General features: G+C 34.1%; 1 protein-coding gene across 1 annotated transcript in view; it reads right to left on the bottom strand.

Moving 5' to 3' along the window:
- Pms1 (PMS1 postmeiotic segregation increased 1 (S. cerevisiae)) overlaps positions 1–15,116 on the bottom strand; it is a 76,180-nt gene extending 61,064 nt beyond the window's left edge. The window contains exons 1-3 of the mRNA XM_013027609.1: positions 15,078–15,116; positions 13,544–13,726; positions 2,825–2,927 (exon numbers count right to left, since the gene is read on the bottom strand). Of these exons, the coding sequence (XP_012883063.1) occupies positions 2,825–2,927; positions 13,544–13,726; positions 15,078–15,116 (325 nt within the window). The remainder of the gene's footprint in view (positions 1–2,824; positions 2,928–13,543; positions 13,727–15,077) is intronic.
- Positions 15,117–15,948: the final 832 nt, after the last annotated feature.

Genomic DNA, 15,948 nt, shown 5'->3' with positions numbered 1-15,948 from the left:
TCAGTACCACATAAGCATAAAGAAAAAAAAAGCCGGAAGTGGCACTGTGGCTCAAGTGGTAGAGTGCTAGCCTTGAGCTGAAGAGCTGAGGGACAGTGCCTAGGCCCAGAGTTCAGGCCCCACGACCGGACCCAAAAAAAAAAAAAAGGTACAGAAAACAGGAGTAATGGCAGAAAATAATATGACTAAAATTATTATTAAGCCAGTGCTATTAGAAGAATTTATAAGCTGCAAATTTATTCTACACTTTTTGCTGGTTTAAAAATATCAGGTATACTTGTTTTTTTTGGTCGGTCGTGGGGCTTGAACTCTGGGCTTGGGCGCTGTCCCTCAGCTCTTCAGCTCAAGGCGAGCACTCTACCACTTGAGCTACCGCGCCACTTCCGGTTTTCTGGTGGCTTATTGGAGATAGGAGTCACACGGTCTCTCTTGCCCGGGCTGGCTTAACTGCGATCCTCATATCTCAGCCTCCTGAGTAGCTAGGATTACAGGCGTGAGCCACCAGGGCCCGGCTTATACTTGTTTTTTTAATGAATGTAAATAAAAGATGAGTAATTAAAGTGAGTGCTAAACACACAAATCATTTTAATGGCTAAATTAACTCATAAGACAAATATAGCTAGAAAAACCTGAAGAGAATTTCTAGTAAACAATTTTTAAACAGTTTAAAGTAAGCTTCTTAAAGTAACAATTTTCCAATGCCAAAATAAAATTTTGTAAGTTGTTTCTGTCCCTGCCCTTGGGCTATCTACAGATATCATCCTACCAGATGATATGAAGAGTAACTGCTAAGCAAGGATGTTCACACCACAGCAGTAATTAATCTACAAGAACCTTAAATGCACAGGTATAAATTAGGATGGTTGAATTGCAGTTTTATCTTACACAGAAAATATTTAAATGGAAGCTAATGACAGCTGGTGAAATGTGAGTCTGTGATTTAATCACTCAAAAACTATCAGCACTAAGCAATATAAATGTAGAAGGCTTTTGAAAGAGTGTACGGATTTTAATAATATGTTCACCTAGAGCAATTTGAAATTAAGACGTTGTTTTTGTTGATGTTGTTTCCTAACCAATCGACTATAATTAGGTGGGGGAAAAAAAAGAGCTATGAAAGACAAATACTGGTTTTGGAACTATTGACCTTTCAAGTATGCTGTTTCTTAAGAATAAGGAACAAATATAGTATTCACTTGACTGTAAAACTCCCTTAGAAGAAGAAGCCTACTTCCTTAGGTAGAAGACTGAAGTCAGCAGAAAATGAAAATTCAACAAGCAAAAGGGCAAAGATCAGATCGAGTCCATATTTAAGGATTGTTATTTCATAGTTCCCATGGAGATGAATACAGAAAAGCATGAGAAGTATGAGTGATGCAGAGCCACTTGCCATCCACATTAGACCTGTTACTAAGATAAAAATAAATACTTTTAAGTTTTATAAGATGACTAGATGACTTCAAAGTACTCTACTGGATAGCCACTCAAATAATTCCCAATGGTTTCCTAATATGAACTCCTAAGATCTCAAGTCAGAATATTTCTGAAGAAGAACCACATTCTAAAAAATTAGTCTTCTCTTTGTCTTAAACTTTAACACAAATTGAAAGTACAATAAATTATATTTAATTAAAATATATAATACTATTACATATCAAACTAGCAACTTGAGCTCACTTTCATTATCAGAATGGGAAAAAATATTTCTGAGGCATTTCTATTGACTCTTTTTTCTATGTGAATACAAAACAGATTACTGGTGGACAAAAAATAATCTGTAACTATGCTGATGATTTAGAATGAGTGAAAAATTTGGTATCAGAATTAAGATATAAAGGAAATAAATTTCAACAAATATGTTATTTAGCAAAAGAAAACCCAATAATATGACATTACAACCAGAGGGAAGAAGGGAGGGAAAGAAAGAAGGAACAAAGGAAGAAAGGAAAGAAAGATGGAAGGAAGGAAAACACTAGTTTGATAAGTTATAATGAGGAATTATAAAATTAAACATGAATTTATAATATTCCAAGAACCTCTTTAGATCTAAGAATTATTTTGAATATGACTCTAAAAAGGACTACCTATAATACTCTTTTAACTTTAATCATCCTGTTACAAGATATTAAGAGTAAGAAAAAGATTAAACAAAATATATGAATTGAAACTTAAAGAGATCTCTTCCCTTTACAAGTAAGTAAACTTTAGAGAAATGTTAAAAAAGTATCAATAAAATTACACAGTATATAAAATATGAAAAAATTCAGTTAAAATATAAGTAAAAACAATAATCAAAGATTTATTTGCCTCAAAATAACACAGCAAGTGAATAAAGGTATTAAGAATTCATCAGTAAGTTGGTAATTGTTGAAACTGAGCACTCTATTTGCGCATATATTTGAAGTTCTTCATAAATAAATCATAGTATATGAATGCCATAATATTTAGTTATAAATTTTGGTTAAAACTTAATTATATGTTGATCATATTAAATATTGATGAATATTTAACAACATATTAATGCTATGGCTTATTTTCAGTAGTACAAATCATTGATGTTTGAGACAATAAGATAATAAAAGCTCATAATTTTTTTCCATATGAGTAAGTGATCCACAATTATACAGTCTCTCCTTTAGTTTTTCTTGAGAAAAACTCAAAGTATTTGAGAAGTTTATAGGTAAAGGCTGAATATTTATGTTGCAGTTAATTAGATTTAATTAGGGCCAAGCTTCAAACAATACATTTAAATTTAAGAAGTAACTTTTTTCCTTTTAGTAAACAAAACAGAAAAAGTGAAAACGCTATAAAGCTATTCTCTTACCTTGACCAAGATGTGAAGGTTTTTGAGAAAGTATGTGACCACTGCCATCTAAAACATACTGAGTGCTAAAATTATCAGCAGCTGTTCGTGTTGTAATTAAAACCTGGTAATAAAAAAAGACAATATAGTTAAATATTATTTTATATATTACAATAGATTCACTACCAAATTAATTTGAAATAATTATCATACATTGAATATTGAAAAAATTTGCTTGATAGTCTATGACTACTTTTCCTATAGATTATTTCTAGTAAACAATAGTGTTATTAATTTTTACATTTTAAATCACTGATTTTGAATATTTTAATTCAAGACACTTGAAGCATAAACTGCTATACCTGAAATGACTATTTGTGCTAGATGTATTATATGATTTGCATTTGTAAAAGCAAGTACTCCAACTGAATCAGGGGAATCTGCTTTTAATAAATTACTTTGAGGAGGAGCGGGGAGGATTGGGTGGGGGAGCGGAGGGAGGCTGGGAAAGGATGGAAAGGGGAAACAAAGGAGGAGGCTACAATGCTTGATAAGAAATGTACTCATTATCTTGCCCATGTAATTGTAACCCCTCTGTACAGTATCTTCACAATAAAAAAATAAATAAAAATAAATTACTTTGATAAATGTGTGAACAAAAGAGTAATCCTTGAAGTAACTATTGTCTCATATATTTTGTGCAAAAGTACACTTCTTTATTTCAAGTTTTGGGTTTCAAAGAATTCAAAATGTTTAATCTATGCTCATATACATTTATGAACAATTTTTCTAAAATCCAAGGTTAGAGTTAATTGGTTACATATAAATTTCATTAATTTAAAATTATATAAGTAAGCATGACAAAGATTTCATTCAGCAGGAAAACATTTCCTCAAGATATTTGCCACAGAATATAAATTTAAGCTGTCTTTACTCTTGTGAAATCAGCAGGAGAGTATAACAATAGTAAAACAGCCTTGTCACCAGAAAAAAAATAAACAAAAACACAAACACCAAAGGTAAAGAATAGGAATGTTGCCAAAGAAAGCCCAAAGATGGACAAGTGGAGTAACCACAAACGGTGACCAATGATGACTCCAAAATGAGAGCAATCTTTCTTAGCCACACTTAGACTCAGCAAAGGAGAAATATATCCTCAGATATTAGTCACAGACATATAAATTGAATAATTTCTGTATTCTTCTGAACTCCCCTAAACCTATTTATCTATTCAATGAGATTAGTAGAATATGACAATAGCAAAACATAGCTATTATTATATATACAGAGATATGTTTTGCAAAGATCTAGCACTACTGCTAGAACTCACCAGGTCCAAAGCAGACTATATTGATTGGGTCTATCATTCTGCCAATCAGATTTATACACACACACACTTATAGATATATCAGTAAATATATATGTGTATGTAAATATATATAATATATAAATCTATAATATATAATACATGGGATACACACAAATATATGAATGTATTACATACATATGAATATATTAACATAACACACATATATGAATAGATATTAGATTACTACATCATGTAAATGTCTTATATAAAATAAGTAGATAGGTGGATCTAATAATAAGTGGCTCTTCTGATAAATTGTTAGATTCTCCCTGAAAATTAATTCCATAAAAGATTTTAGGGGTGCTGGACGCTGGTGGCTCACGCCTGTAATCCTAGCTACTCAGGAGGCTGAGACCTGAGGATCTCGGTTCAAAGCCAGGCCAGGCAGGAAAGTCATGTGAGACTCTTATCTCCAAATAATCAGAAAACTGGAAGTGGAACAGTGGCTCAAAAGGTACAGAGCTTGCCTTGCGCTGAAGAGCTGATGGACAGCGTGCGGGCCCAGAGTTCAAGCCCCACGACTGACAAAAAAAAAAAAAAAGAAAGATTTAGTGGTACTATAGTGTTCCTTCTGGAATAACCATCCCAGTTGAAGTATATCTAAAAGAGATAAAGTTATGAGTTTTTGTGTACTACTAAGTGATTGTTCTACTCTGTGCAAAATACATTTAATGTTTCAAAAACTATAATTTTAAGATATCCTTTTAAGAATCTTCCCTGCTATATACCAACTCTAAGGTACCCAATAGTGGAATTGTGAATAAATATTTAGGTAAAGTTTATTTCCAAAGAAAGAGGACAAAATTTGCTAGTGATTCTCTTTGATTTGATGTTTTAATTATACCACAATTGTCCCTTTAAAAAATATTCTACATTTAACCAACCATTTCTCCAAATGCCAAGGTCAATTGAATTCTATTTCTAATTCTCCAAAGAGCCAGCCATCTGACCTAAAGTTGCTGTCACTGAGCAAAAGGCAGCTCTGGAACTCTGAGTTCCAGTACTAACTCTGCCAGTAGCCTCTAGATGGTCCTGAAATGATTACACTATCATCTTTAAGGAGAGGGTGATGATAAGATGGAGATGATGCTAATACTTCATAAGGTTACATGGGATTTTGCTTTAACCACTTCAAAGCATTTTATTTGATATTAATTTCTTCATGTTTTAAACATGTTAATGAATACTAAATATTCTCAAGCCTAGATGAATAAACGAAAGTTCTACATGTGGAAGAAGACTTTGGTGCTCATAATGTAACATTTATGTTAAAATAAAAATAGAATGCAATATATTTCCCACAATAAAATTTCTTAAATTCCAATTTCTCGGATACTATGAAAAGTTATTTAGATGGGAGACACTTTGTAATTCACTAATTCACAGACTAAAGCAGAGAAAGCAAACACATACAAGCTTGTTTCACAAAGTCATGAAATATAGTGTGTTCCTCAGAGGAAGGAATTGAATTTCAAGAGTTTGTTTCATCATATGACCCTGTGTCCTGGGCAGGAAACATTTTCTTGGACTAGGTACAGGTTCAGAATGTGTTAGCTGTGCATCAGCTAGCATCTGAACCTGTCATAACTCCATCACCAGGAGTATTTCTAATATTACAAACTATTGCTAGTGATTCTTACTAGAGACATTGAGGAATTGTAGAAGTAAGCAAATGGCATCCAGAGAAAAATAAAAACAGTATTTTAAGCACAATGTTTTAGAATCCTTTGTAGAAGACTATGTTAGAGGTTATGTTAGCTATCAGTTAAAAATTGACCTAATTTAAAGGAATTATAGAATTATTGTAAAATTAAAATTACAAAAAAAGCACTTACACTTTAGGCAAGTACATTTGTTCTTTGATGTTTAGGTAACAAATGAATAGGAAACTTATAATATCCTGGCAATCCAAGCAAAAGTCCTTTTGATAAAAAGGTAATTATGATAAGGCTAGGTCAATTTTTGGCCCAGGAGTTAAGAGGTGGACAACCAAGTTGTTTTGTTTATGTAGTGTGAGGAATTAAAACCTAATCTCTTTATCCTAGGTAAGAGACTTTTAGATGAACAATTTGACACCGAAATACAAGTTGAAATCTAAGATTATTAAGATAACTAAGATAATTAAGGTATTTGAAATATGGACTTCACATGAATGACTTAAATGTTTTTGATCTTTGTGCATGTCCAGTGTGACTGCCTGCCCATGATCTATACACAAATATAAATACTTTGACTTCAGAACTTATTCCAGTATGGGTAGACCAGTAAAAACAGTCCAATTTTATTCCTTTCAGCAGAGTCCTACCTGTGAGGAAGCTACATGTAGGAAGCAAAATATTCTAACAGCTTCAAAAATTTCCATTCTTCCTCTGACTAAACTTCTATTACCTCTATAAGACATAAAAGGCCACAAGAAATGGAAGCAAGAGGTTTTGTAGTTAATTCTTTTTTCTCTCTTCCTTTTTTTCCTTTGGTTTATTCCCTATTGTCACTGTTTTTCATTTCTGTACACTCTGTCTTGTATATAAGTTTGTCTGATTTGGTACAGTGAAGGAGAATCACAGAATTGGTGGGACAAAGGGTAAACCAATTCAACACTGATACTCACTACTCACCATGTTGGAAATGAACTTTACAACTTTACCTTACTTTTATGTAAACGTAACCCCTTTGTACATCACCTTTACAATAAAATTTAAATTACAAAAGATAAAAGGTACTTTTCAATGTGGAAAGAGTTAAGATCATTTTCTTAGCCTAAAATAATAAAATGACACTGAAGACTTCTTATTCATACATCTGTCTCATTCTCAAAACAGAATGACTTAGTTGCTCATTCTGTATCTCTAACGCATGATAGGACAAATGTTCAGATTCTGTGTTATCACAAAATTATATATAATGAACTCAAAAGATTAGAGTAATACCAAGCAAAATATTAACAACTTAAAAACTGTTGGGCCATACACAGGTTACTCATGTCTATAATGCTAGCTACTGAGACTGAGATCTGAGGGTCTGGGCAGGAAAGTCCACAAGACTCTTATCTTCAATTAAACACCAAAAAGCCAGAAATGGAGCTGTGGCTCAGGTTAGAGCATTAGCCTCAGCAAGACACTCAGGAACAGTGTCTAGGCCCTGAGCTAAAACCCCATGATGAGCTCAGACACACACACACACACACACACACACACACACACACACACACACACACACACACACACGTTGGATAAAGTTAGGTGCCAGTGATTCATGCCTGTAATCCTACGTCTTGGGCACACACACACACACACACACACACACACGTTGGATAAAGTTAGGTGCCAGTGATTCATGCCTGTAATCCTACGTCTTGGGCACACACACACACACACACACACACACACGTTGGATAAAGTTAGGTGCCAGTGATTCATGCCTGTAATCCTACGTCTTGGGGAGCTGACATAGAAAAGATCACACAGTTCAAGGCCAAACCAAACAGAAAGAAGAAGGCAAGGTGGTGCATATCTGTCATCCTAGCTATAATGGGAAAGCTAGAATAGGCAGCTTGTGATCCAGATGTACTTAGCACTAGAATTCCTGCCTAGCAAATGAGAGGCCATGTGTTCAAATTCCAATGGAGCAAAAAAAATTCAAATTTTTTTAAAAGGCTAGAAGGATGAAATAACAGATGAGTGCTATATAGAGGATTTCCCATTTGGAGGAGTCTGCATAAACTGTGAACACTGCTGAAAAATATGGCTTTAAAAAGAGTGTTCAAGTTTGATGATTTCATTACCAGTATGATACAGTTGTGTACCATTGTTCACATTTAATCCACAGCTGAAGTAACTCATCTTGTATGGTATGACAATACTTTTAATGTATACTATTTTATTTGGACCTCAAGTCACTATCCTCACTTTGTAAACAGAAAAAAGTGACTCTCCTAAAAGTTACAATTTTTTATGAAGTTGGCCACATCCTTCACTCAATATTGGGGATTTCGAATTTAGCTCAAGTTCTACACTTAGATTTTGTTCTGGTCTATTCTACCTTCCTCCAAAAAACAAGGTATATTTTAGCCATCAGTCAAGTTTTAGTTCAAAAACTTTAAGTGAGTTTCTTAATAGTTAAGTTCTTAATATTTCTTTAGAGGGGAAATAGCATATATATTATCACCTAAAAAAGCAATATTTTGTTATATGCACTTTATTATGTGTAACTATATACAGTCTTTATAAAAAAATTAAGAACATGTCAAAACTAAATTTTCACTATCTAAAGTTTATTCCAGTCATTATGCTTAGCAATTAGTACCACACAGGTTGAGGGTTTGGCTCAGTGGTAGGGCACTTATCTAATATGGATAAGACCCTGGTTTGATCCTTAGCATTGGGGAAAAAAAATAGTTCCAAGAATTTAACACTGAAAGTGATAAGTACATCAAAGTTACTTTCTAAACACAGGGAATTTCAAGAGAAGTTACCATTGCTGACATGATTTATTAAAAAAATTTTTTTTCGGTAGTGGAGTCTGAATCCACTTACTAGGCAAGTGCCCTACCATTTAAGTTATACCCCTAACAACCTTTTTCATTTTGTTTTTGAGATAGGCCTCACTAATTTTGCCCAAGTTGGCTTCCAACTCTAGATCCTCCTGCCCTTGCCTCCCAAGTAGCTTAGTGTGGCACACTTTAAGCTTTTTTAAAAGTAGTACAATAAATAGTAAATTCATAACCACTTATTATAATTCTTAAGTATAATGTACCGTGCATAACTGGACATGCTATTCTTTTATGACTGGAAATGCAGGTTTGTTTCTACCAGTACCATCACAAACACCTGAGTAATGTGCTGTGCTATGACAACTTTGATAACACTAGGTTTCCATCTCCCTTACAATCTTACAGGATCACAGTTAAATATTCTGTCCATTGTTAACTAAAATGTCATTGTGTAACACATGCATTTTTAAATGTAACTGATGTTAATGCCTCACACTAGCTCTATTTGCTTTCTTGGGTAATGCTCTACCATATAAGCTATACCTCCAGTCTGGATTTTTGCTGGTTATTTTGGAGATAAAGAGTTTCATGAAATTGAGCTACCTTAGATTCACAATCTTTTGGGTTTTAGCTAGGATTAAAGGAGTGAGCTATAATCTCCTGGCCTACCATAGAAACTTTAACTTGATTCTGTAACTTATCTATTGTGCTTACCACTGCAGACCTAGATGTGCTTATTATTGTAATCTGGGTGTGTTTAGTATTTTTAAACTTATAAATACCTTTCTAAACATTCCAGTAGGAAACGTAGATTATTAAGAGTTATGAAAATGGAACTGAATATATATTCCCAAGTAAGCCACAATTTTTCCTATTTCAGTGCAGTTTTTCTAAAATAAAACATCCAGCATGTCCTCCACAATAAGACACAAATGAATGATTATTATAAATCATTTTGAAGATTGAGTAAAAAGATGTGGAATTTGTCTCCATAAGACACCAGTTTCTTCATCAGTAATATAAAGAGACTGAGTGCAGGCTTAATCAGGAAGCATAATTTGAGGGAGTAATCAGGAAACATAATTTGAGGGAGAAATCAGGAAGTAGAGAGTGCTTGGGGTTTACCACTTGTGAAGACATACAATAATGTCCTGATCTGGGTCTAGACCTTAACAACACTTCATTAAGCAGTCACTGGATCCATATTTCTCTCTATGAACCTGGATGAGGTAGCTCTCTTCAGCTAAGGTTAAGAGCAAAAAATGTCAGGAAGATTCAGCTGTGAGTATTAAGTCATCAATACTTCTGGCAACACCCAGTCCTAAAATAGAGGATCTGGTAAGTATACCAAGGCCCATTACTGCTTCTTTGATCACTTTCAGTCCTGTTTCTTTTAACTTTAAAGAACAATCATCTAAATAATCATATAAAACTATGGCAAGTCAGGTACTGGTGGCTCATGCCTATAATCCTAGGTTTCCAGGAGGTTGAGATTTGAGGATCTCAGTTTGAAGCCAGCCAGGGCAGAAATTGTATGTCAAACTCTTATCTCCAATTAATCACCCCCAAACAGGAAGTGTGGGTGTGATTCAAAGTGGTAGGGCAATAGCAATCCCTGAGCTTTTGTGCTCAAGGATATCACCTGAGCCCTGAATTCAAGTGCTATGACCTAAACAAACAAACAAACAAAAAACCTATGGTAAAATATACAAACTCTTTGTTTCCATTTATGTCAAACTAATCTGTATTGATAGAGGACAAAGAGCAGTACCTTAGATAAGTTAACTAGGAGGGGGGATGACAGAGTCTTCCAGGATAGAGATAGTGGTCTTTACCTTGATCTCAAGTATATATGTAAACATTTATTATGCTGTTTGTATGTAATTTTCAGAAGAATTTTAAGAAAGGGGATTCTGTAAAATGATGTCATTATTTTTAAGATAACTAATGCTTAATGCTTGACATTGCAAGCTTTACTTAAAAAGCTAAGTTCGACAATGCTTTTGTAATTTTGGAGAACAAAATTATTTTAACTGTACTCATGGCCATTTGAACGTCTAAAATAAGAGACAAAATTATAAGCAAGATATATAACCAATGGACAAATACTTGCAGATATATAACCAATGGACAAATACTTGCAAAACTACCATCTAAAATTAAAAAAATGGAGATTTAGATAAATCAAGGGTTCGTGTAAAGCATATTTATAAAGACTAAGTATAGTGCTGCCACCTAGTAGGCAAAGCTGATTATGACCAATTTCAGCTTTGAAAGGTCATAAATATATTATACAAAATATAGATAAGGCAAAATATATCTTTTCTGCCAATATTCTACCAAAATAAAGCTTAAATACTACCTGTCAGTTTGGACAACAGCTAAAAATTCAAACATTTATATTCCAAAATAGCTACTAAGAGCTCAAACAATAGTAATAATCTTGAGAAGTTCTGAGGTTCCTTTACATCAATCCCATCTCATTTTAAATAAAATTTTTGTACATGATCCACAACTATGAACTTATATACATATTATATATATATGTATATGTATAAATACATTCTCTAAGAGAAAGATGGAAATTTTCCAGTTGTACCTCTAGTTGCTTTTCTCCAAAATCTATTTGTAGGCTCGGTGAACTCTAAATATAGCAAGTGCTGAATAAAATAGAGAAGTACATGGTGTGCTAGATTTTGGGTAGAGGTTTTAAGTGTACTTAAGAATTTCTCTCCTTAATGAGGTCTGAGTATCTAGAAGCCAATAGGTGAGGGGTAGTCCTAAGTTTTCTAACCTCTAACAGAAGAAGTTTTTGCTTAAACTTCACTCCTTCAATTCTTCTGATATATTTAGGACAATACCTTATAGAGGCTCAGTCAAAAAAGGAGCAAATTGGCTAGGGATATGGCTTAGTGGTAGAGTGCTTACCTAGCATGCATGAAGCCCTGGGTTTGATTCCTCAGTACCAGATACACAGAAAAAGCTGGAAGCAGTGCTGCTGTGGCTCAAGTGGTAGAGTGCTAGCCTTGAGTAAAAAGAAGCTCAGGAACAGTGCCCAGACCCTGAGTTCAAGCCCCAGGACTGGCAAAACAAAAACAAAAACAAAAAAAACAAAAAAAGAAAAAACCCTTACACCATTAACCAATACTTTAAGGACAAAGAGACAGAGTAAAGACCAGAGAGTATATCACCACTGAGAAATGCAGACCACTAAATATTCAATGGTCACAAGAGGAGATAGTGACAGTATCTCATGCTCATACCACTTTCCCCAGCAGTAAATACAAAACACTATCATTTAACTACATTGACCACTCTCAACTAGAGACTTCAAGTCTAAGCACAAATGCAAGTATTATAAGACCATTGAGCATAATTCAGTAATTAAAGAGATGCTTATTATCACCTTGTCATTCCTGCCTGGTACACAGATGCTGAGACACATTAAAACAGTGCCCAATACTTACAAAATAACAGTAGAGTAAAAGAAGCTAGTAAGATCATGCAGTCAAAAACAACTGATATATATATATATATATATATATATATATATATATATGAAAATGATATAGTCTTCTCTATAAACGAATTATAAAATCTGGAGCAGAGACAGTATAGTACAACTGGTATGATGAAACAGTGTCAGGCACTGAACCAAGGAATTTATAGACACTGCAAACACCTACCCAGCAGGTAGAAGTAGTTCCTAAATCCAATTTGTTTTTAATTATCTATTGTGTAGAACAATCATACTTCTAGAATTCAACCTCATTATCTGTATTGACCAGAGTGGTACTGACAAAGTATATCCCATACAATAAACCAAAACCAGTGATGTGTTTCTCAATAGGTTTTATGATCAAGTTGGTGGGAGGAAATAAATCCACTGCATACTGCCCTTAGAGATTGACCATGAACTTTAGTATATAAAGCCTCTGAGAAGTGCTGAAATAAAACATTTTTGTTTTTTAAATATATCTCTTGCAAACCAATGAACTACTAAACTACCTTCTCCTCTAGTAAATACCAATATTGCAAAACACACATTGTAGTTCCTCAAAAACTTAAAGACAAAATTATTACATGGCATACCAAGTCCATTTCTGGACATATACTCAAAAGGCAACAATTATGAACAGATACTTGTACATTCATGTTCACAGCAACATCAATCAAAATTGTTAAAAGGAGCAATCCAAGTATCTACCAGCAAATAAATGGATTAAAAAATACAGCATGCACAAATAATTATTATTAAAAATCAGTCTTCCAAAGGAAACAAATTCTTATAATTTTTGCAACACAGATAACTCTTGAAAACAATGCCAAGTGAAACATGCTGGAGGCAAAAGGACAAATATAGCATGATTCCACTTAAATGAGGTACTTAGTCAATTGAAAAAGATAAGTGTAGGAGAAGGGAGGGAAGAGTTTGGGATAAAAATGTTCTCAAGGGCTGGGAAGGTACCTCAATGGTAGAGCACTTGCTTTGCATGCATGAGGCCCTGGGTTCTATTCCTCAGCACCACATAAGGAAAAAGAAAAAAGCTGGAAGTGGTGCTGTGACTCAAGTGGTAGAGCGCTAGCCTTGAGCTGAAGAGCTGAGGGACAGTGCCAGGCCCAGAGTTCAGGCCCCACGACCGGACCCCCCCCCCAAAAAAAAAAAAAGTTCTCAAGATAAATAGTTACTGGATAAACAATAAAGTGAACCTACTAAATTGGTTAAAATGACAACTTTCATGTCATTTTAAGTATATTTTAAGATAAATTTAAAAAATTATATTTACTTTGTGAAATACTAGGTTCATTTTCTCTTCATTCTAAGAGTTGTTTTTTTTTTTATTATGAAATCACTAAACCTAGCCAATAAAAATGATCTTACCTCTGCCACACAACAAATTGAACCTAAGGCTTCCCCACGAAAACCATAAGTTGTCAGGTTTTCCAGATCTTCATGACTGTTTATCTTTGAAGTGTAGTACTTCACTGCCATTACAGGTGTATCAACAGCCTTGATACCCTCACCATTGTCTCTCACCTCTATTTTATCAAATCCATAGTTCTCCTATAAAAAAGTTAAAAAACATTTTTAATACATAAAAATATTAAACAATCACATTTAGAAACAAACACAAGTAAAACAACTTTATCATTCACTATCTTTTCTATAAGGGTAACAATATATCATACTATGGTACAATGAACAAGTCTCTTACTTGTTCACTCAAATACAACTATAAAATACAAAGGTCTGAGTGAACACCAAAAAACCTACCTACTCAGGAAGCTGAGATCTGAGAATTATGGTTTAAAGTTAGTGGTGGCAGAAAAGTCTGACTTTTTCCAATTAATCAGTAAATGTTAGAAGTGAAGGTGTGACTAAAATGGTAGAATGCTAGCCTTGAGCAAAAACGCCAAACCCTAATACCAGTACACACACACACACAAAAGGGTCTGATCTATGATGGGCCTTTTAATTGTTTCTTTGTCATGAATGTATGTATTTTTGCTGGTACCAGGGTGTTAAATCAGAGCCTTGAGCTCTTCAGCTTTGCTTCATCAGATCTTTCACTCTAGTTGAGAAAAATCTCTTATTTGCCATTTTGCTGGCAGACTGGAGATGGAAGTCTCTTAAGACTTTTCTGCTGGGGCTGGCTTCAAACCATGATCCTTCAAGTCTCATTTTCCTGAGTAAGAACACAGGCATGAGCCACTAGTGCCCAAATATCATGAGTACTTATGATAATTAATGTTAAAACATAATACACATAAAGTTTAACATATAATAAATATTATATATTGTATAAATAGCCCCCCCCATAAGAAATAAGACAAAATACAATCCCATCGGGCTCTGGTGGCTCATCATAGCTGCTCAAGAGACTAAGATTTGAGGATTGAGTTTCAAAGCAACCCCAGGTAGGAAAATCTAAGGAGACTCATAACATCCAACTCACCAGCAATAAGCTCAAAGTGGAGGTGTAATTCAAGTGGTAGAGCACCACCTGAATGCCCAGGCCCTGAGTTTGAGCTCAAATCCCAGCACAAAAACATTAAATAAATAAAAACACCATAACCAGCAACATACCATGTTCTCTCTACCGGAAGTGTAGCAATTATCTATATACAACTATAATCTTAAGACTTTCTCCTCTGTTGCTCTCATAAAATTTTTTAAAAATATTCCTCAATTTTTTTCTGAAAAATCACCAACAGGACTCTGATGAGTAAACACATTTCATTTGGCAATCTAAGTAAGTTTTTTAATTGAAAATTAAGAAAATAAACTAAGTTCATACCTTAGCCCTATACTACTAAATTGTACAGACATAATAAAAACAATTTAAATTCCAACAACGATCTTCTTTTCTATCAATGTCATATTCACCATATCTATACTTGGTAGTTGATGTTACCTTAAGCTTGACTATAAAAAGATTAATGTGTATGGCCATATTAAAAAGGGAAAAAATTCTTACTACAATTACAGTGACTCCATATATTACAAAATAATATCACATCTTAATAACCTAAAATTATACAATACCTCATATCAATATCTTGTAAAAAGCTTTATACATGTAAGATTTGGTCCCTCAGATTTCTCTCAACCCAAAATTTAAGTTCACATTCTGGAACCATCATGTTTGTTGTATTTTATAGAGAAAAAATTAACTAAAATAGACCAATCTTACACTAGAAATAAAAACTTCAAAAATGTAAGGTAAGAACACAAAGATTCATTTAAATGTTTCAAATAGTAAGTTTAATTCATTCAGTAAAAAAAAAAAAATCAGAGCCAACTAGGTCTTATGTAGAGCAGTCTAGCTGTCTAAAATTCTACATAGTCAATACTTCCAAATACTTCCCAAGATCAAGACATGAAAATAATTAAGTTATACTAATATATGTGTGTGCACACGCGCATGCGTGCGCACGAGCGCGCGTGCGCGCACACACACACACACACACACACACGTGCGCGAGCCCCAATCTTGTGGCTTGAAATAGCCTGGGCACTGTACTTGAGCATTTTTGCTCAAGGCTAGTGCTCTATCACTTGAGCCACAATTGCAAATAAGAGTCTATGGTCTTTCTTGCCATCCTCAATTCTCAGATTTCAGACTCCCAGGATTATAGGTGTGGGCCACCAGTATACAGCTGCTAACTTAAGTTCTGTTTATTTTTTGTCAGGCTTGAATTCAGGGCCTGGGTCTGGTCCTGGGGCTCTTCTGCTCAAGGCTATTGCTCTACCACTAGGAGCCATAACACCACTAAGACCTGACA

The sequence above is a fragment of the Dipodomys ordii genome, unplaced genomic scaffold (genome assembly GCF_000151885.1).
Source record: "Dipodomys ordii isolate 6190 unplaced genomic scaffold, Dord_2.0 Scaffold5, whole genome shotgun sequence".
NCBI classification, from domain to species: domain Eukaryota; kingdom Metazoa; phylum Chordata; class Mammalia; order Rodentia; family Heteromyidae; genus Dipodomys; species Dipodomys ordii.
This window is presented reverse-complemented; position numbering and strand designations above follow the sequence as displayed.